This window comes from Phascolarctos cinereus, unplaced genomic scaffold (assembly GCF_003287225.1).
Source record: "Phascolarctos cinereus isolate Bilbo 61053 unplaced genomic scaffold, phaCin_HiC Scaffold_726;HRSCAF=1367, whole genome shotgun sequence".
NCBI classification, from domain to species: domain Eukaryota; kingdom Metazoa; phylum Chordata; class Mammalia; order Diprotodontia; family Phascolarctidae; genus Phascolarctos; species Phascolarctos cinereus.
The window spans coordinates 27899828-27923874 of NW_027556098.1; the positions used below are offsets into that span (position 1 = coordinate 27899828).

Below are 24047 nucleotides of genomic sequence, written 5' to 3' on the forward strand. Positions count from 1 at the left end.
GACTTTTGAAAGGTAGGATGGTACCAGAGTATGGAGAACCTTGAAAAATGGGCCAAGAAAAGTTTGGACTTTGTCCTATAGGTAACGTGGAGCAAAATCAAAGTGAATAGGATTGACATGATTAGATCTTTGTAATGAGGAAGATTAATCAGGCAGGACCATGACTTCAACTTATTGACATTCTATCACATTCCCATGCTTCTTTATGTGCCTCAAAACCCAATCCAGACCCTTTTACTTTCACAAGATAACTATGCCTCCTGCTTTACTGAGAATTAAAGACTTTAGATACGATCTCCTTCAAGATATCTTTTTCTATTTTCTCAAAAATTCCTTTTACAAAACTAACACCTTCCACCTGGGTCTTTGACCCATCTCCTTTCTCCTCTGGGTCTTCTCCTTTCCTTCTCTATTCAAACATACTCCCCTATAAAAAAGAAAAAACTACTTCCTTCAAGCCAACTAGCATTTATCTCACTTCCTCCTTTTATCATCCAACTCAAATGGAAGGTCTTTACCATTCTAATGTAACCATGCTCTTCCCCATCCCAATAACCTTAGCCACAAAATTAGATGTGTCTTTTTTCCTTAAGCTATGTGGAAACAGTAAAAAGATAATATCACTATTTGAGATGAATATATATTGTATATATTAAATAATAACGTATAATTTGTTGTACTGAAAAATCAGCGAGTGAGACCCAGACATAATTTAAAATGTGGATTTATTAGCGCACGGCTGCAAAGGGTATGCACCCCCAAATCAAGCAGCCCTGATCAGGGGTCGAGCTAGGTTTATATGGAAAAGAGCATGGGAAAGAAATGCCAGGAACACTGATGAGGTAATCCAAAGGTGCAGGTGTCTTTGGGGACTCTGTATGGGAAAGTACAGGGAGTATACCAGATAGGGAGGGGGATGGATCTTTGGAGTCTGGCAGGGGGAAGAGTCCTTGGGCTGGTCAAGGACACCCCTCTCCCTCTGTCTTGATGAGAGAATGCTCGGCAACAAGGGAAAGCTTTCTTACTAAGGAATTGGGAGGCTTCCAGAGACATGACCTGAGGGCTGGGGCCTGAGCAGCCCAGCTCTGAATAGCTGTACCAGGGAGAGAGATAAGGGTCATGCTGAGACCTATGCATCAATAACTGCTAGGCACAGTGTCCTTGGGCTGGGGGGGTGGTTGTCAGAGACAGTGTTTCTGAGATTAGGGAGAAACTGGGGCACAAGTACAAGCACCCGAGCACCCCATCATTACAGGTCAGAGATCACACAAACTAGACCAGGTGTCCTGGTCTCTGCTATAAACATAATTATCTAAAGCAATTATATTGCAAGCTTTGTTATCCATTTGCGTTGGAGGTATGGGCTGTGCTGAGCTATGCAAGAGAACATTTCACTATTGTTTAGATTTAGGAAGAGAGAGGTCTGGGGCAAGATTAAGCAGTAATTTCTGCTTTCCATGGCTTAAAGGGTCCTACTACCTAAAATGATAAAATAATGTTCTGCATTACAATATTATATAAGAGATGAAACAAATACCAGAACTATTCACTTCCAATTCTGCTTGTTTCTTCTACCAAGAATAATCTCTAAACTGGCTAAAAAGAGAAGCTGAGGGAGGGGTTGAAATCCCAGATGTATCAGGAGATAATCAGAGAGCAACTTGCTACCTTTCATGAATTGAAGCAACCTTGCCCAGAAAAACTTCATTCCATGATACTAAGAAATCTAGGGTGTGTTTACTGCCTTCCTCTGTGCTCTTTAAGGATCAGAGATGGAAAAACCATATTGATTTTCAAGAAGAAGGCAGATCCTCAAACTATAGGCTTAATACTGATTCTTAGAAAATAAAAGAATATAATATTTTAAAGAATGAATACTTTGAAAATAAAGAGATAATCACTAGGAGCCAGCACAGGCTTATTAAAGCAATGCCAAGCTAACTTCACTTTCTTTTTTGAAATAAATGATAGAATGGAAGATTAGAAAAAGCCTATAATCACTCTCAAATAATAAGAATAACATTTATATAGAGCAGGGGCTCTTAACCTTGGAAACATGGGGATTTTTAAAATTTTGATATAGTATTTCAATGTTACTGGCTTCCTTTTTAGTTCTACATATTATATTTTATATGCCTAAAAACAGTATTCTGAGAAGGGGAACATAGGCTTCACCAGGCTGCCAAAGGGGTCCATGACATAAAAAAGGTTAAGAACTCCGGTTTTCGAAGCATGTTATCACACTAGATCTTTACAATAACCCTCTGAGGGCAGCAGCTATTATCAGACCCATTTTAAAAATTCTGAAACTGTTGCAGAGAGGTTAAGTAACTTGTTTGTGGTCACATTGTTAATAAATGTCTGAACCCAACTCCTCCTGACTCCACACCCAACACTTACCACTATAGTATGTAGCTAGCTGTGCTTCTGCTTAATTCTACAGCGTACTAAGACTCAAATGAGATTCCATCTTGTAGACAAGATAGAGATACCTGATTTGGATGCATGAAATTAAGGAATAACTTAAAGAGTGGCTATTAGTGGATCAACATTAACCTGTATAGAAGTTTTAGTCAGTCTTTGGCATTTATCCTTGACAGCCATAGATCTAAAGGGCCTTAGAGGTCATTTAGTCCACCCACGTGCACATTTTCACAAGAAGAAGCTGAGGTAGCCTAGCCATTCCGAATCTTAAAACTGGGTTATAAAGCAGCAATCATCAAAACTGCTTGGTACTGGCCAAGAAAGAGAGTGGTGGACCAATGGAATAGGTTAAGTATGCAAGACACAGTAGTCAATGACTACAGTAATCTATTATTTGATAAACCCAAAGACTCCAGCTTCTGGGATAAGAACTCACTCTTTGACAAAAACTGCTGGAAAAACTGGAAAAAAGTATGGCAGAAACTAGGCATAGATCAAAATCTCACACCATATACCAACTAAAATAAAGTCAAAATGGGTTCATGATTTAGATATAAAGACTGATACTGTAAGCAAATTGGGAGAGCAAGGAATAGTTTACCTATCAGATTTATGGAGAACATAACAATTCATGACCAAACAGGATATAGAGAACATTATGAAATGCAAAATGGGTAACTTTGATTACATTAAATTGAAAAGTTTTTGCACAAACAAAGCCAATGTAACCAAGATTAGAAGGAAAGTAGAAAACTGGGCAAGAATTTTTACAACCAGTCTCTCTGATAAGGGCCTCATTTCTAAACTATATAGAGAATTAAGTTAAATTTATAAGAACACAAGTCATTCCCCAATTGATAAATGGTCAAAGGATATGAACAGGCAGTTCTCAGATGAAGAAATTAAAGCCATCCATAGTCATATGAAAAAATGCTCTAACCCACATGTACAAAAATATTTATAACAGCTCTTTTTGTGGTGGCAAAGAATTGGAAATTGAGAGGACGCCCATCGATTGAGGAATGGCTGAACAAGCTGTGGTAATATGAATGTAATGGAATACTATTGTGCTATAAGAAATAATGAACAGGCTGACTTCAGAAAAACCTGGGAAGACTTGTATGGCCCGATGCTGAGTGAAAATAAGCAGAACCAGGAGAATGTTGTACAGAGTAACAGCCACGTTGTGCGATGACTAATATTGATAGAGACTTAACCCTTCTCAGCAACGCAAGGATTTAAGACATCTCCAAAGGTCTCATGATGGAAAATGCTATCCACATCCAAAGAAAGTACTATGGAGTTGGAATGCAGACTGAAGCATACTATTTGCTATTTTTTTTCCTTCTGTTGTGTTTTGTTTCCTCTTCCTGGTGGTTCCTCCTATTGCTTCTAATTCTTTCTTACAACATCACTAATGTGAAAATATGTTTAAGAGGAATGTATATGTACAGCCTATATCAGATTGTGCGCCATCGTGGGGAGGGAGGGGGAGAAAAATTTTTTAAAAAGCTTATGAAAGTGATTGTTGATAATTCAAAATAAATTAATTTAAAAAAAAAGAAGCTGAGGCAGGAAAAGGTTGAGTTGCCCAAAGTCACATAAGGAATAAGGATAGAAAGTTGAAAAAAATTTAAACAAATTTTTGTCACTTCCTTCTTTTTTTTAATTTTATATTACCCTAGTTATCCCCTGCACCTCTCCCCCCACTTCCCAGAGAGCCAGCCTATTTATAAACAGTATTTTTTAAAGTTTAAAAAAAATGGAAAAGGAAAAAAAAAATTCTGTACCATTGATCAGTACATTGAAAAAGTCTAAAATGTGCAATGTGAAACACCTGTGGACCCCACACCATCACTCTTTTGAGTCATGCTTGAACTTTTATCATTTTGCTTCACTTTTACGTTTTGGTATGTGGCTGCTCTTTCTATTGCATTGTTGTGGTTATTATGCATACTGTTTTGTTGTGCATTGTTTTTTTTTGGGGGGGGGTTGGCTCTGTTTACTTCACTCTGCATTAGTTCATGCAGATCTTTCCACTCTTCTCTGTATTCAATCACATACATCATTCCTTACAGCACAGTAATATCTCATTACATTCAATAACAATTTGTTTAGCCATTTCCCAATCTATGGCATCTATTTTGCTTCCATGTCTTTGCTATCAATAAAGTGCTGTTATAAATGTCTTGGTGTATATGGGGCCTTTTTTTTTTAATTGATGGCTTCCCAGGATTGGAGTCTCTCCTTTAAAGAATATGGGCATTTTGGTTATTTTATTTGCAAAATTCTAAAGTGCTTTCCAAAATGGCTGCACCATTTCATGGCTCCATCAACAATGTATTCATTTGCTTATCATCCCACAGCCCCTCCAACACTGACTAATGCCACTTTTTGATCATCTCTGCCAATTTGCAGGGTACGAGTTAAACCTCAGTTGTTTCAATTGCATTGAATAATAAAAGCTATCATTTCTACAGCACTTACTATGTGCTAGATACTGCACATTTGATATAATGATAATATAATATTATTTAGTCCTCACAATAACCCTGGGAGGTAGGTGCTGTTATGACTACCCTCATCTTACAGATGAGGAAAACTAAGGCAAAGAGAGGTTTAAGGGACCTGCCCAGGATTACACAGCTACCAAGAGTCTGAGGCTGGATCTGAACTCAAATTGTCCTGACTCAAGGCCCAGTGCTCTATCTACTGAGCCACCTAGCTGCTCCAATGTGATTTGGAACATTTTTTCATATGGTTGCAAATACTTTGCAATTCTTCCTTTTACAACTGTTTGTTCATATCCTTTGACCATTTATCTACTGGATAATGGTCATATGTATCTAGATATAGACATATCTGTATGTACAAAACCCTTATCAGAGAAATTAGATACTAAGATTCTTTTTTCCCAATCAACTGCTTCCTTTTTTATCCTAGGTGCATTAATTTTGACTATGTGGAAGCTTTTTAGTTTCATGTAATCACAGTGGTCTATTTTATCTTTTGTAATTGCCTCTATCTCTTGGTTGGTAAGGAATGCATTGCCTACCCATAGCTTAACGTCTAATTAATAGCTTTTGCGATACAATTCAACCTCTCTGGAAAGCAATTCTGAACTATGTCCCCAAAGCTATAAAATTGTGCATACCCTTTGACCCTGTAATATCTCTACTAAGTCTATTCCCCAAGGAGAGCAAAGAAAGGTTAAAAGGACTCATATGTACAAAATTATTTACAGTGGTTCGTTTAGTGGTGGCAAAAAATTGGAAACTGAGGGGATACCAATCAATTAGAGAATGGCTGAACTCATTATGTTACATGAAAGTGATGGAGTACCACAATGCCATTGTGCTGTAAGAAATGATGAAGAGAGGTGGTTTTAAGGAAAACCTAGGAAGACCTGTATGAACTGATGCAATAACGACCCACCACAATTCCAAAGAAGTCGAAAAATGCTATCCATTTCTAGATGGAGAACTTGGACTCAGAGTCCATACTGAAGCATATATTTTTTTCTTCTTTCTTTCTCTTTTTTTTTTTGGTGGGGGAGACGAACATTTCTAATGTAGAAATTTGCTTTGTATAACTACATATATTTGTAAAGGGTTTATTTTTCTTGCCTTCTCAATGGATAGGGCAGTGGGAAGAGGGAAGGAGAAAATTTGGAAATATATGTATTATTTTTAAGGAGCTGCTAAAGCTTAAAAAAAAAGATCCTATGGCTAACCTGGTGATGAGCTCTTCTGCACTTAGCTTGACATGCAATCCATAATCAGACTTAACAGTCCATTGTTCAAAGCCTATCTAGGAACTAGACAGGACTTAAGAGAATTTTTTTCCACTAGTATGACCTTTAAAAACCAAGGACACCTCCATAAAGCATCAGAATGGAATTTTAGAAGCAGTGTATGAATATTTTTAATCTACCTTTGGAATGGAGTCGCACACATAATTTTTTACCTTGTATTTCTTTTAGCTATTCTTACATATGCTTAAAAAAAAAAGGCCTAACACTATTTAAGCTCCAGAAATAGAATCCAGTACAACATAAAAACAGATCCTATCATTAGCCCTGTTTGCAAATCAAAATCTTGTCATCCTAATCAAGAGATATAATATAACATCTCTAATTCATAGACAAGAAAGATACTAAAAAGTCAACTGATTTAGCCATGTCACAAAGTAACTCGAGCTTTAGGCGATCTGATTCTAACCATAATTCAAAAGCCTGTAATTGGAAGTGGAAGTCAAAGCCAACTTCAGCTAAATTCTACATGTATACACATACATGTGCATGTTTTTACTTACATACAATCTTAGTGTATTCGTGTTGTATTTGTGTGCTTAAACAGTATCTTCACAAGTCCTAATCTACAATTAACTTTTCTCCTTGGCATGCATTGCACTCTGCTGGTACATAGTTGCTCCACATTTTTGGTTTTTACCTGATGAGGATTTTGTACTATTTCTCAAGAATAACTATAAACAGCGTCTATAACTAATCTTATTAGATCAATACTGTCTCAAATAAAAAGATAAATACATATACACATATGTGTATATTTATGCACACAAACATATAAAACATTTATACATACAACTGTACAGTGTGTATGTGCACACGTGCTTCTAAATTCCAGTGGATGAGCCACGATTATTCATCTAGAGTTAATATTCACCAATGTTCAATCTGTACCACTATAGTACAGCAAATATTGTTCATATCTGTCACTATTTAAATGATCTTTCAGTAATACGTCTATTAATGAAAATGACGTGGTCAAAGAAAGTGCACTATGTTCAGAAACTTTACAACCAGAAGTAAAAATCTAATAAGCAGTGGAAATATAACTTCAGAGAAACAGAAAAATGTTTTTTTTTGGTAATATATATTTTTAAAAATAAGATTACAGGTGTGATTGATAAAAGGTAGCCTTTAATGTCGAAACCGTACAGCTTACTTATTTAAATCCAACCTTTCTCTCAAGGCACAATTTAAGTCCTCCTTTTCCCCCCAAATGCTTTCTTCAACTGCTCTGATATACATTGATCTCTCTCATCTCTGACATCCTATAGTACTTACGATACCCCTCATGCTACCACTTGATTTGCTCCCCCCCTTACAGCATCTTTAATTTCCTAAACTCTGATGGCACAGATTATGACTATTTCCCCTATTCACAGAGATGCTTTAAGTACCAAATAACATCTACACACATAAAAGCACTGTGAAAAAGTTATTAACAGGTACAAGAGAGTATTATTTTTCTTTATTTTGTAATCCATACAACACTTAGCTGATTGCTAGGTACATAATAACAGATACTCCTTGCTGAATAGTATTCAATTATATGAAAATTTTTTTAAAGTATAAGAGGATTTAATTTATACTTCTTGCTAAAAACATATAAAAGGTTGAGCCAACTACAGGACAAAAATGCTTCAGCCACTCCTAGCCAGTGGTGCTCTGGGGCCTCTATGAGGTCATGGTGCTGGCGAAAGGGCAATGAGGAAGCAAGGCAGTAATCCTTGCTTTATCCTGCCCTATCCTCTTCCACCAACCTTATATACACATATTTTATGGATATAATTCTGATGACTACCTACCTATAAGATTCAGACAGTGCCATGGGTATCTGATGATGCTGATGGACTATGAATCCTGACTAACCTTGACCTACTACCTGCAGCTATACAGTATTCAGTCACACTTCAACTTATAGATTATGTTCTGAAATCCATGTGTAAACCACAAAGTGATATAGTTAAAATTACCCTTGAAATGACTCATAAAATACATTATAGTATCTTTAAACAGTTATAGCTGGAAAGGAGCTAGGGTCTCTTTGAAGCAAGGCAGTCTCTATCAGAGAGTGAAGAAAATGAAGTTATTACTATAGGAATAATTGAAAATAAATTTTATTTTTCATTATAAAAAAACATATAAAAGGTCCTATCTACATCTCACTTAATACAAATCAAAGTAATCTCTTCCAATTCTTCCCTCTTACTTTTGAAGCTATCAAATAACCCATTAGTTCAGATTTATCATTAAGAATTGGAAGGTTTCCACTCCAATTATTTTTGTTTTATATATTCTGCCTCCTTCACAGATGTACTCTGTAAAAGAATGAGCAGTGTTTCCAAGGCTCCAGAAACAACCACTAAAAACAACAGTAAAAGTTGTCTGTTTCTAATACTTCCATTTTAGATCAGAAGTTACTTACAAGAGATCAAATCTGCATTGTCCCATTCTAGCTCAAGAGCTCAAGTGTTGGTAGCAGTAGCAGAAGTATGTAATCAAAGAAAAACTTACTAAAAAGAAATCCTTTCCTTCACTAAATCTGTATGTCAACAAGTTGTAAATTGCAACGGTATGCAAAAAAATTGCAGCATACAAAGTTACATTAAAAAAAATTTCAAACTGTGAAACTTCATGACACCCAAAAATGTCTGACTCATTGCTTAAAATAATTCAAACCATTATTGTGGGAGGCAATATGATATAAATGGAAAGATCACTGAATGTGGAGTGAGAGGGCAGAGTATAAATTGAACTGTTGATGTTTTACACAGCCTGCATGACTGCGCACAAGCCGCTTCACCTGCCAGCACCTCAGTCTCACCTATGAAATGAAGAAGTGGGGCTAGATAGATCTCCTAAGGTCTTTCTGGCTCTACATCTACCATCCTATGATCAATTTGATAAAACTGTAATACATCGCAATACATCACCATGAAGAATTTTTACTTAATATAAACTTTTTCCAAAAGGAACTCAATTTGTTATAATTTCCAAACATTTAGCCCAGTACGCAGTGGAATTTCTCTAAACATTCTAAGACGGCCAGCTACTTAACATCTTTTTTTATTAGATTTCACCTGTTGGGCAACTTGCATGAATTTCTTTGCTCAATAGTTCAGAAAGAGAGCTTTGAACATACCAGACCTCTGACATAAACGAACCCAAAACACTTTGGAGATTAGATTTTTAAGCTACCAAACTGAAAAGAAAATGTAAAGAGATTTAGTTCAGCATTTCCAAAAGCTAGGAGTTTTAGTCCTCAAACACCTTTTATATGCTATACAGCACCAAGTGGTGTTATGAAGCAATGAGTAAGTTTCCATGGTAACCAAAACACTGTGATAAGCCTCTGAGCCAAAACAATTATATTTTTAAATGAACAGAAAAAATAAATCTGTACTCTCAGATCCATCCCTGTCCTTTCCCTTTAATGACCTAAAACTCCAAAAGAATATCATGTTGAACTATTATGCAATTCAAATGCCTTTTCAAACCAGTTGAACAGTTAGCAATAACTTCTATTTTTCCTTCTAAGTGGAATTGAGATAGCCTAATAGCTATCTGCAAGTCTTCCTTTCCCAACATAACCAATCACCTAAGCCTGTCATACCTACCTTTCAATGACTCTTCCATCTAGCTCCTAATTTATATTTCCTAGCTCTAACTCTCATTATCTCTCTCCTAGACTATGGCAATATTCTCCTAATTGTCCTCCAAACAGACAAATCTTCCCTCTCTCCTCGATCACTGCAATCCCATTCAGTAGTGATTTTCCAATTCAGACCTTACATACCACTTTGATTTCCACCTCTCTAAGACATTTAACATACATAGATACAGCAGGCTGATCAAAGGAGCCTAGTCAAAGAGAGCCACACGTTTAAGAGCTGGAATGGACCTCAGAAGCCACCAACTCTAACCCACTATTCCAAAAGGAATCTCCATTACAACAACCCAACAAGCAGTCATCTAGGCTCTGCCTAATGACCTTCAAGGAGGGAGAATCTACCACCTATGCAGACAGCCACTCCACTTCAGGACATCTCTATTTGTTAGAAAGTTGTTTTTTGGTGATGGTGTTTGTTTTTTTTCTGACATCAAGCCTAAATGGGCCCCTTTGCAACTTTCACCAATGCTCCTAGTTCTGCCCCATGAAGTAGAACATGGCAAACAAAGGCGGCATAGAAGAGTGGAAAGAGTGCTGGATTTAGAATCGGACTACCTGGGTTCAAATCTCAGTTCTGCCACTTACTAGCTATGTAACCTTGGGCAAGTCACTTGACCTCATAGGGGGTTTCCTCATCTGTAAACTGAAAGGATTGGACTCCATCACCTCTCAGGTCACTCTCAATTCTAAATCTACCCTTTTTTCCACATAACAGTCCATCAAACTACTTGAAAACAGCCATTATAGGGGCAGCTAGGTGGTGCAGTGCATAGAGCACCAGCTCTGAAGTCAGGAGGACCTGAGTTCAAATCCCGCCTCAGACACATAACACTCCCTAGCTGTGTGAGTCTGGGCAAGTCACTTAACCCCAATTGCCCCACCAAAAAAAACCAACCAAACAAAAAACAACAGCCATTATGCCTACACTGAGTCTTCTTTTCTCCAGGCTATGTCCACTCCCCAAATTGATCCTCATGGCTGCCCTCTAACCACTCTCAAGTTTATCAACATTCTTCTTAAACCATGGCACACAAAACTGAACACAACACTCCAGATGAGGTCTGATAAGGGCACAGTACAGAGGGATTATCATCTCCTTATTCCTGGAAGCAATCTCTTAATGCAGTTCAACATAATGAGGTTTGTGGGCTGACATTTCATATTACTGATTTATACTGAGCTTAAAGTCCATCAAACTCCCAGATCTTTTTCAAACAGAATGTTTACTGTATTGTACTTGTGAAATTGATTTTCTGCATCTAAGTGTAAGACTTTTGCTGCTGTTGTTCAGTTGTGTCCAACTCTTCATGACCCCATTTGGGATTTTCTTGACAAAGATAATGAAGTGTTTTGTCATTTCCTTCTCTAGTTCATTTGACAGATAAGGAAACTGAGGCAAACAGGATTAAGTGACTTGCCCAAGGTCACACAGCTAGTAAGTGTCTGAGGCTGGATTTGAACTCACGAAGATTGAGTCCTCTTGTCTCGAGGTCTGGTATTCTATCCATTGTGCCACCTACATTTATTTAATCTCTACTAAATTTCACCTTACTAAATTCAGCACAATGCTCTGTAAGTGAAATCTGCAAATTTTATGGGCATGCTGTCCATGTCTTTATCCAAGTCACTGATAAAATGCTTAAAAAGTATAGACTGAAGACATACCACGTTGACACTGAACCATTAACTTTGAGCTCAGCCACCCAACCAGTTCTGATACACCTAATTGTATTATTCTGTAGTCCATATTTCTCTCCCTCACCTCAAGAATACTACGAACTATCTCAAAACCAGGGCTTTACAAAAATACAAACTATAACTTCGCATTTACTAGTTTAGTAATCCTGTCAAAAAAAGGGAACAAACAGTCCTGCATGAGTTGTTCCTGACAATGCCACGCTGGCTCTTCATAATCACTGCTTCTCTTTGTAGGTGTTTGCCGACCACCTAAAGATCAGTGCTAGGATTTTTCAGAAAAATCCTGAAAATCCAGTCTATACTAGACTGAGTGTAACAATTATTGATAAGAGCAACATTTATGTAGAGCTCTGAGGTTTGCAAAGGACTTTTATATATATATATATATATACACATATATATACATATATACACACACACACACACATATATATATACACATATATATAAAATCTCATTTGAACTAAACACTGTAAGACAAGTGCTATTAACACTCCCAATTTGCAGATCAGGAAACTAAGGCCCAAAGAAACTAAGTAATTTGCCCAGGGTCATAACTATTAAGTGTCTGAGGCAGGGTTTGAAACCAAATCTTCCTGACTCTGAGTCCAGGAGTCTATCTACTACTAAGTCTAACTAACATGCCTATACTTTGTAGACTATTTTCTTCTCTTTTTTTGAACATCAGGACGTTTTCCCTTCTTTGCTCTTGTAGTAAGTACCTTTCCTGTTTTCCATGAGCTTTCAAATATTACTGGCAGTAGCTCAGCAATAGTATCTTCCAGTTCTGTCAGCACCCAAGGACATAGTTAATCTGCAACAAGTGACTTGAACTTTGGGCAGCTAACTACTCTTTTAATATCTCCTTACTTATCTTGGATATCAATTCTGCTAAAGATTTTTATTCTGTCATTTGCAGTGAAAGAAGTCATTAACTTTCTCCAAGAAAACAGAAGCAAAATAAGAATTAAACAGCTCTGCCTTTTCTCCATTGTCATTTATCCCATCAATCTCAAGCAAAGAAGCAACTCCTTCTTTGATCATCCATTCCCCCAGTACAGAAAAAAGAAAACCTTCACCCTTTTTACTGTCCCTAGCTTCAACAAAACTCAGGTCATTCTAAGCATTCAAAGAATACTCTTATATTCACCTTTTGTTACTCTACCTTGTTTCGGTCTTCTGAACGAATCAACATCATGATTGGAATGTTTTATTTTGGGGATTTTGCTATTGTTTTCCCAAGGAGGTTGACATGAATGAATGAAAAAATATTTATTAAGCACTTACTATGTGACAGGTAATGTGCTAAGTGCTGGGAATACATACTATAAAAATGAAGCAGCATGGTGCAATGAATTTTGTTGCTATTCAGCCATTTTTTTTGTTGTGTCTAACTCTTTGTGACTCCATTTTGGGGTTTTCTTGGCAAAGATGCTGGAGTGGTTTGCCATTTCCTTCTCTAGTTCATTTGATAGATGAGGAAATTGAGGCAAATAGGGTGAAGTGTGCCCAAGGTCACACAGCTACTGAGTGACTGAGGCCAAATTTGAACTCAGGAAGATGAGTCTTCCCGACTTCAGGGCTTGCACTCTATCCACTGTGCCACCTAGCTGCCCTAGCCATGTATTGAATAGAGCACTATATCTGGAAGTTAAGAAGATCTGGGCTAAAATCCCACCTGACATTTACTAGATGACACTAGGCAAGTTACCTGTCCTAACAGGAGTAGGATGGACTCGAACTTACTGGTTCTTAATTGATGATTCCTGCCCATAAGGAACATATTCTAAGGAGAACAATAAATAGGAAGAGAGTTTTGGTCTACAAGGTCAGAGATGGTAAGCTGATCAACAAAGCAGTCAACTGACATATCCTTTCCTACTGCTGATTTGATCAGAAGGCAGGGTTGGAGAGGAGAATGGGTGGAGGGAGGGGAGCCATAGGAAAGAACACATAGGAAATGTTAGGGCAAAAGGCAAGATGGCTTACTTAGGGTATGTATCAGACTGGCCAGCTAGATAAAGTTTGCATTCAGGTAGATACCCATCAAGATGGCTGACGCCCAGCCTTAGAGGAGGAGTTCAAAAACTAATATTTCCTCAGATATTCTAGGTCTGGTTTTTAAAGTTCTGGATCACAGGATGGCTGTTTGTCCAGCAAAGCTGGGTGGCAGGGGAGACAGAAGTATGGTTTAGTTCAGGACTAGTCTTGGAATCTGTCAGGAACCTAGATATAGTGGGTTAGGAAAATGGACTGGCCATGCTATTAACTCCTTGAGAGAGTTGAGGACATTTGTTGGGTCTTAGTATTTGTCAAACCATTCACACCTCATTGAGTATGAGTGATTAAGTCTCAGGTCCCAGTATGATTTGCTTGACTTCAGACTATTGTGGATTAAAGCCATTCCTCTGTACTGGGAAAATCAGTCAGAAAGATTCAGATGGAGCTTAATCAGAGAGGAAGGCAACAGAGGATAACAGTACTTGCCAAGGGCTAATGACATAATACCCATGTGACCCCAGGAAAAGACCCATTTAAGCCAATCTTCTAGATCTTAGACAGCATTACAGAACTAAAGCTGGAAGGGATCTCCGAAATAACTAGTCCAACGACATTTTGCAAATAAAGAAACTGAGGCTCAGGAAAATTAAGTAATTTATTCAACTATTAAGCATCAGAGGCCAGAGTCATACTGCTTCCTATTAAAAATTAATAAAATTTCCTCAGGCAGTGATTTGTTAAACTGTTCTGGGCATCATGAAATGCTGTTTCAAATTGCTTCTTTGATACAATTTCACCAGAGGAAAAGCAATGTCCTGGACAGTGCCAGGTCCCTGGATAATCCCGCACCCAACTTTAGATAGGGGAAGGGGAATATTTCATGGACTAGGCCAAGTTTCAAATCCAGGAGAGTTCTGGGTTCCAGCCTCCCAAAGGAATAGGTGTTCCCACAAAGGAGTTTTCCTGGAGAGGAGATAGAACAGGTCTCTTCACAGGGGAACCCATCTCTGGGTAGTATCAAGTGAATGAGCCAATCAAATCATTCCCAAACACCAAGACTTCATCACTTATCTTCAATGAGGTATGCATGGATCTGAATTACCCAAGCTGAGGAGAAAATACTTACCCTTCTTTTCAAGGAGTTGTTAAAGTCAATCAATAAGCATTTTTAAATTGCCTACTATGTGCCTTTGTGATACAAAGATTAAAAGAAACATCCTTTGTCCTCAAGGAACTTACCTTCCACCAGAAGAAACAACATACATCTATACAGATAAGGACAAAATATTTACAAAAAAAGATACAAGGTGGTTTTCAAGAGAAAGTGCAAGCAGCTAGACGGACCAAAAAAAGTCTCACGCAGACAGAAAGTATCACTAGAGCTGAGTTTTAAGTGAAACTAATGATTCTGAAAGATGGAGTTGAGAAGAATGTTTTCCAGGCATGAAAGAAAGCCAGAGCAAAGGCAAGAGATGCAAAACAGAATGCTGTGCATAACAACCTGCGAAAAGAACAGGTCAGACCAACTGTAAATTGTGAGAAGAGGAACAGTTCATAATAAGACTGCAAAGACAGGTCAGGGCTCAGTTGGTTAAGAGCCTTAAATGCCAAATAGAAGGGTTTATATTCAATCCTACAGGTAATAGAGCTATTGGTAACAAGGTAATAGCAATATTACAGTTTATGGAGCAAGAGCATGACATGGTCTGATGTGCACTTTAGGAAAATCACTTTGGCAGCCATGTGGAGGACAGATTAGAGGGGCAAGAGACCTGAGGAAGAAAGACCGATTTGGAGGCCACTGCAATAACCCAAGCATGAGGTGATGAAGGCTGTGGTAGTGGCTGTGGAGAGGTGACTATACAAAAGATATTGTAGAAGAAACGACAAGATTTGCAACTGATTAGATGTGTAACATGCAAGGCTGAAGATAACATCATGGTTGCAAAGCCAGGTGACTTAAAGAATGGAAGTGCCTTTGACAGAAATGTCAAAGTTAAAAAGATAAACGAGCTCTATTTTGGAAATGTTGAGTGTGCAATGCTTACAAAGTTTCCATTTCAAAATACCCAATAAGCACTTCAGAAGCAGAGCTTAGAAGAGAAACTAGAGTTAGTTTCTACATATCTGTGTTCTATATACCCGAAAATATAAATTACTTTACAAAAAACTCCCTAATTGAGAAGAACTCCTGGAAAACAGAAAAGCAATCTGGAAGAAATTACACTATCATCTTATACCACATTTCACAATAAATTAAAAATAAACATGTGACCTGAATACAAAGATCATACTATAACAAAGTAAGAAAATAAACAAATAATATACCTTTCACGGTTATGGGTAGGGAATGAATTCTTCACCAAATAAGGAACTGAGGCAATTAGATAAATTAATTTTGGTTACATGAAATTAAAAAGCTTTTATACAAACAAAATTAATGTATTTAGGATAAAAAGGCAAGTGGTAGAGTTGGGGAAAATATTTATTTTTTTTCCTAGAACAAAAAAAGCTACAAACTGTTAATCACATGAAAGAATACTTCAAATCACTGGTAAAAGAAAAAAAGAAACACAAATTAAAACAATTCTGAAGTTTTACTTCACATCTAGCAAATTGGCAAAAATAATAAAACATGGAAATCCTCAATGTTGAAGGGAGAAACAAGCATATTAACGAATTGTTGGTAGAGCTGGGTCCTGGAAAAGCAAGCTAGAATCATGAAATGAAGTTACTAAAATGTCCATACCCTCTGACTCAAAAATTCCACTGACAAGCATATACTCTAAGGAGGTCACTGACATTTAAAAGAATGGCTCCATATACACCAGTCAGTCAAAAAGCATTTATTAAACACCTCCTTGTGCCAAGCACTGTGCTAAGTGATGGAAATACAAAGAAAAGTAAAAGATAGTCCCTGTTTTCAACAACTGGAAACAAGGCAGATACCCATTGATTGGAGAAATAACTAAACAAATCTCAGTACATTAATGGAATAAAATGTTACTTTGTTAGAAGAAACAAGCATAATGAATATAGAGAAGCACAGAAAGACATACATGACCTGATGCACAGTGAAGTAAGTAGAAGCAGGAAAAAAACATACATAATGACTAGAACAATAGAAATGGAAAGAATCACCAACATAAAACAACTAAGACTGAATGTTACAAAATCATAAAGGACAAACTTGGCCTCAGAGAAGAGATATGACAAGACATTCACCCACCTCCATTCCTTTGCAAAGACTGAAGTACACAGGAGTAGAACACTGACATTTTTTTCAATGTGTGGACTAGTTTTACTGAAATTTTTCTCCTCCTTTTCCTTTTCTATAAATTCGTTTTTATAAGTAACATCTTTCTAGGACAGGAAAAGAGGAAGAAGACAGTATGAAATCTAGGTGAAGATAAAAAGAGTTTAAAAAAAATTATAAATTAGGTGAGTATATGGATCTAAGATTTATCTGTGAAAAGATAACTAAACCTGTGGGAAAAGATAAAATCAAACAATGAGAGAGTATTAGAGAGAAGGGGTCCCAGAAAAATGCCTTGGGGAACATCCAAGCAATTTATTAGAGTGACCAGTGGTTCCTAAGCAATTAGATCCAAGACCTTCCTCTGGGTAGAGGATGCTCCATGCTCAGGAGAGTCCCTGGAAGGTCCCCTAGTCCTTGCGATATCCCATCACAAGCACAGGGACTCCTATGAGTGTGGGGAGAGTACTCCCAAGATTAGCTTATGGCAACGTCCATCAATCACACCTCCTTCGTCAGGCTTTTCACAGGTCATCAGCTATAGGCCATCTCGGCAGGGGCCATTAAACAGTAGTGTGTCTGGTTAACAGTTTTCTAGGGACCAAGTCAGTTGTGGGTTTGAAGCAGAGGGCATTACACGGTGATGCCGAGGGGCCATTGCCTAGGCATATGAACCTTATTTCAAGCACAATGTACTAAAGAGTGGCAAGTGGGATACCAAATAATCCTTTTAACAGGCCTAACTAATACAGTATGGTCTATCTAATAAATCAATTACAATCAGTATAATCATCAATACATGATGAATTAACTATATTCTGCATAACTCTTATGCAGATTGGGGGCAGGATATAGATAAGTCAGCAATGGAAACTGAGTTACAATAAGACTAATAGAAGAACCAAGAGAGCAGCACCACAAAAACCCAGAAAAGAGAGAGTATCCAAAAAGTGAGGATGTTCAACAGTTTTAAGTGCAGCAGAACGAGCAAGAAGGATAAGCATCATCCATACCCTTCATAGAGAGATACAAAAGAGTGGCTCATCCACTGTAATGTCATCACACTGATCAAGCTCTCATTCCTCTAAATATATAATGTGTATCACGTAAGTAGGGAGCTAAGTGGTGCAGTAGACAGAGTTTAGGGCTTAGAATCAAGAGGACCTGAGTTCCAATCCTGCCTCAGATAATTACTGGCTGTATGACTTTGGGCAAGTCATTTAACTGTGTTTGCCTCAGTTTCCTCACCTGTAAAATGAGCTGGAGAAGGAAATGACAAACCACTTCAGTATCTTTGCCAAGCAAATCACAAAATGGGGCCGCAAAGAATCAGACACAACCGAAAGGACTGTACATAAGTATCTGGAGATACAGCATAGTATAGAGGATGGATAATTAGCCTTAGAGTCAGGATAATGTGGATTCAAGTCCTACCCATTAGGGTAACTCAGGGCAAGTCATTTAACCTCTCAGCACCCAGGCAAAAATTTAAGTTACAAAATTGTTGCAGCTTTGCATTGGTAGGTGTTTTATCACCAAGAGCTGGACTTGAGCATCTCTAAAATCCTTTCCAGCTCTGATGGATACATTCAGGACATCACCAATCAAATTAAACTTCTAAAGCACATGACAATTGTGTCACTCCTGATCTCAAAAATTTTTAAGACTCATCAGTACCTGCAAATTCAAGTACAAAAGGTTGGTATTCAAGGTCCTCCATAATTTGGCCCCAATCTCTCTCCAGTCTTATCTCCCACTATCTCTAGCATTTTAAGTATTTATATGTAAGACATTACATGAGGGAGGAAAAGAGGGAGAGTGAGAATTTGGTCCTGAGGCTTCAGCTCTGTGTCTCACTTTCAAAGCATCATAGATCTTGAACTGGAAGGGATCTAGAAGCTACCTAGCATAGCTCCCCTCATTTTACCAAGGAAGAAACTGAAATCCAGAGAATTAACCAATGTGACATGGCTAGTGAGTGCCAGAACTGTGATTAGAACCCAAGTTCTCAAAATTCAGAGCCAATGCTCCCTCTATTGTAACACCTTACCTTCTCCTCATCTGAAAAATGGAGCTCAGATGATCACTAAAATGTCTTCTAATTCTAATGACCCTGATATCAAATTTTGCTACCCAAAGCACTAGAAGCCTTCTTTTGGTATTTTTATTACTTGGCAGGGTACCAGTGGAAAGGCATCTTAGTAAAAATAACAGGATAAAGTAAAGTTCCTCAACATTTACTTTATATATAACTTCTTTTGATATGTTCAAATTTTAAGTATTTCAAATGTGCACAGCTTATTTCCCCAAGACTTTCCCCAACTTGAAGAATTAGACTATCTTCTACTTTCTTTCTTTCTTTCTTTCTTTTTGGCTAGCCAATGCCAAGTGTCTTGCCCAGGGTCAAACAGCTAGTTAAGTGTCAAGTGTATGAGATCCGATTTGCACTCAGGTCCTCCTGACTCCAGGGCCAGTGCTGCCTCCTATCTTCTCCTTTTTAAACCACTTGCAATGCCTTTGAATAGTGTCATACATCCACAGAGTAGGCATTAGTTGAATAATTTAACTAGGGTATTGTCTTTCAGAATGCTGTCCATATTCATTTTCTATATTGTAAGAGTCAGATGTTTGGGGGGGTGGTTTTCTCCCAAAAGTAAGCAGCAAGAGAAAATGGGTTTCTTGCAATGTTGACCACACAGTATGTTGCTATCACAACTGCCCAAACATTATTTTTAATTAAGAAAAGTTTCTCCTAGCTTTAGTCCCCTAAGATCAACTCAATTCTCCAGCTTATCAAAGCCCAAGAGATGCTCCTCAGCAAATACTGATAGCACAACTTATAAAAACAATGGCCTAGAAAGCTTAAATGTTTTCCCTATCTGGCTTTAGACCTTTTAAATTACACAGTTTAAGTATTTCTATTAGGCAGCTCATATAATTTTCAGTACCTCCATTCATATTTGTTACATTTGTCCCAAAGTGAAACAGAAGATAAGCATCGGGACACTAGCTCTAAAATTGGTTGCCTACTCAATGTAAAAGCCATCTTTTAAAAAATTCTACAGATTTTCAAATAACACATAATCTTTTATTTTATATACATAGAACATATCATACCTGTATACTCTAGGTCTTACTTTTTTACCTACTTATTTTGAAGTACTCTCTTTAATCGGCTAGTAAGACACTGATACCACAGACATATTCACTTAGGAATTAGAGAACATTTATGCTATAATGGCTTATCCAAAATTTAGGCTCAGAAGATTATGAACCAGATTTAAATCTCTAGATTTACATATGATTTTGACTATTATAAATATGAAATCTTAAAAGATGGCTGGATGAATTCCTAACAGTTTAAAAAAAAAAAAAGGAAGAACAATGTCAGGGTTTCCACCACCCCAAATTCTAGCTAATTCCCTTCCTTACACTCCTACAGCTTTGAAAAGAGATTTTCACCTGCGTCCACTGTTTAACATAGAAGATCTAAAACTTGAAGGGACTATAGAGGTCATCTAGCCTAACCCATTCAGTCTATGTATGACAAAAGTGAGCCGAGGGAGGATAAGTTACTTGCCTGAGGTCACACAGATAGTATCAGAGTTGGAATTTGAACCCAGATCTTTTGACACCATGACCAATGATCTTTCTAGTGTTTTAAGTCTTTTTAAAACTAATTTTTTGCTGTTTGTATTCCCATGAATTAAAGCACTGAGAAAATAATAAAATACTTTTTGCTATTTGCTACATTTCAAAAATCAAGTCACCTTCCCTTGAGTGCCTACTACACATAGAATACCACACAAGAATATATAGCTCTTGCCCTGGAGAACTCTAAAATAGTAAAAATTTCCCATTCATTTGGAAGGCAAACAAAATTCAACAGTTGCTAGAACACATTCCCTTAGTTTTAAATCAGTGTTCTTTAAGAAGTTGTGTAAAGATAAAGCAAAAATGACACCCACAATAAAAGACTCTTTGATTCATTAAAAACTATGCTTATAAGACAGTATAAGACTGTTCTTAACTTATTAAGCTATCAATAGGTTAAACAAATCCAGAGTAAAAGCACTGTCATCAAGTTTGGGACTCAAGTTTAAAGAAAATAAAAAATAAATATTAAAAAAGATAACTTAAGACATCTCCAAAAGTCTCATAATGGAAAATGCTATCCACATCCAAAGAAAGAACTATGCAGATGGAAGCATACTATTTCATACTATTTGCTATTTTTTTTCCTTGTTTTGTTTCCTCTTTCTTGTGGTTCCTCCTATTGGTTCTAATTCTTCCTTACAACATGACTAATGGAAAAATATATTTAATAGAATGTATATATATAGCCTATATAAGATTTCAAGCCATCTTGGGGAAAGGGGGAGAAAAATTTAAAACTCAAAAGCTTATGGAAGTGATTGTTGATAAATCAAAATAAATTAATAAATTTTTTAAAAAAAATAAAAATTAAAAGACAAATTTTGCTTACATTAATCAGTTGGAAAAATTTAAATGTCATTTTCAGAGACTGGATTTCTTTCCTCCCTTAAGTTTAAGTTAGTCCTAAAAATAATCTTAAAATAACTATATTCCTCCTGTAAAAGAGATGACACAATATTTTTCACAATCTTAAGCCTGCTTCTGTCAAAGACAGATAAAATAATAAAATAAAAAACTACTAGAAAAAGAGCAAGTAAATAAAGATTGAAAGAAGCTATCTTACAATTTCCCAATTCCCACACTTGCCAAGAACTGGATACACCTTAATAAATTCCTATGCAGGCTGGAAGTTACAGGAAAAAATTGTTCAACAGTATACTTAATTAGGAGTGTTATATTAAGTTACAATAAAACTGTTAACTTGACTGATTATTCAGTAAAAGGAAACAGGATGTGGCGGCTAGGTGGTGCAGTGGATGCACTGGGCCTGGAATCAGGATGACAGTATGACCCTGGGCAAGTCACTTTGGGGATAATAATAGCATTTATTTCCCAGGGTTGTTGAGAGGCCAGAATGAGATAATAATTGTAAAGCATTTAGCACTATGCCTGGCCCATAGTAAGCACTATGTAAATGTTAACTATTATTATTATTCATTTTGTATTACTCAATAACTCAGCAGTTTAGCTGATCATGCTTAAAATTATGAACTGAATATAAGTAAACTATTATGTGGAAAGAGGAAGCCTTATGAAACTCATGACTATTATGCATCCCTAAACAATTCTAAAGAAAACATCTGTACATATTTACACATATTACATAAAACATTTTACATACAAATATCAAAATAAAATATTTTCTTTAACTGAAATAAGCTGTAAAACAGTTCCCTGCAATGAAAGCCATTTCACTCTAAATTTTATATGTTCCAAAAGGGACACACAATTTTCAACACTTCACTATCTCTTGTGGGAGGGGAGAAACATCTTGGGTTATTTCACTTTTAAAAGAAAAAAGTTTTTAGTTCATTGAGATATACTAAGATACACAAAGCAACTGTACTTATTGGGCAGGGTTAGCAAATAGGAAGCAACAGCAGAAAAGCTGAGACTTCACTACTTCCTCCCTGTAAGAGGAGAACCATAGAAAATCCAGTTTGCAAAAACTGAGGAGGAGTACTGGGCTAGCTGAGTCAGAGCTGACACCGTTACCTATTTCCCAGCTGGTGCTTTTGTAGGAGGCCATGTAATGCACCTGACATCTTTAATAATACACAGACAGGTGGTCGGGGAGGGGAAAGGTGCTCATCAAGGAAGGCACAAGTGCAGCAGTTTATTTAGGCAATAGATTCGGTAGCTACTTTCAGTTTCCTTTCCAAATCTCCCTTCCTGCTAATATCTACCTTCCTTCCATTGATAATTTCCCATTTATGAGGGCTATGTAATGCACCCGACACCTTTAACGATACAGACAGGTGGTCTGGGAGGCAACAGGGAAATTACCCATGCAGTAGTCTAAATTCAGGCGGCCACTTTAAATTCCTTCCCCAATCTCCTTTCATGCTAATACCTTCCACAGGTTGATAATTTCTCGTTTACCTGGAGCTATGTAATGCACTTAACACCTTTAACAATACACAGGTGGTCGGGGAGGGAAAGGGTGCTGCTCCTCTGGGAAGGCACCCGAGCAGCACTAAGAAATCAGGCTACCACTTTCAATTTCCTTTCCCCACCTCCCTCAATACTAATGCCTTCCCTAGGTGGATCACATCTCCTTTTATCTTGCATCTGTCTTGCTTGTACACAGTGGTTTGCCTGTGGTCTCCCCCACGAGACCGTAAGCTCCTTGAGAGCAGGGACTGGATTTTTTTTTGGCCTTTCTTTGTATCCCCAGCCTGACACATAGCAGGCGCTATTCAATAATGCTTTGATTTGACCAGGGCATAGAAGGTAGTTTTAAAAAAGTCTCCGATCTTTGCTGCAAGTATCCAGCCCTCCCCAAAAAACCATGCAAGAAGGGGTGAGCTCCCCCGGCTCAAATGTAAACACTCCTGCAGGGGAGGGAGCCTCTGGTCCGGGCTGGGGGTGGGGGGTGGCAGGTGAGCCCCAGGCCGCGGCCAGGAGCGCGACTGTACCTTTTCCCGCTTGTCCCAGCTGTACAGCTTCTGCGGCGGCTGCTCCCCGGCTTCCCCCGACGCCGGCGGCTGCTGCTGCTGCTGCTCCTTCTCGCTCTTCCGCTTCTTGGAAAAGAGGCAGCCCATGGTGCCCGTCCGCGGGCTCGCCGCCCCGCCGCGCCCCTCCCCCGCAGGCCTCGCGCGCCCTCGCCCCCTCCTCCCGCGCGCGACACGGGCACGTGAGGTACTCCGACAGGGCGAGAAGTCAACCACCGTCCTGCTTCCCCGGGCTCCGGTCCCCCCGGCCGCCCGAGCGGGAGCTCCCAGGAGTCGGTCGTCAAGCCGGTGGCGCAGCCGCCCCGCCCCTCCCGGCCCTTCTTCCGCACCCCCCCTCCAGTCACCCCACCCACCGCACCACGCACCCCTGGGCTCCCCCGCCGCGCTAGCTAGCTCACAGCTCCCGCACCCCCCTCGCTTCGCCGTTTCTCACTCTCCGGCCCCACCGTTGCCCTGACTACCGCCCGCCACCAATGGCTGCTCCGCTCCGGGTGGGCCAACCGGAGTCCCTCGAAGCGGCCCTGGCTCCGCCCCTGGTGAAGTCAGGGTGCCCTGGAGAGCCAATGGGCTGCAGAACTT

At 38.3% G+C, this 24047-nt stretch overlaps 1 protein-coding gene across 1 annotated transcript in view; it reads right to left on the minus strand.

Annotated features, from left to right (window-relative positions):
• Nucleotides 1–23776, minus strand: part of RP2 (RP2 activator of ARL3 GTPase) — a 45794-nt gene extending 22018 nt beyond the window's left edge. Inside the window, exon 1 of the mRNA XM_020992933.2 lies at nt 23433–23776. Within this exon, the coding sequence (XP_020848592.1) occupies nt 23433–23558 (126 nt within the window). The 5' untranslated portion in view covers nt 23559–23776. The remainder of the gene's footprint in view (nt 1–23432) is intronic.
• Between the last annotated feature and the right edge of the window lie 271 nt (nt 23777–24047).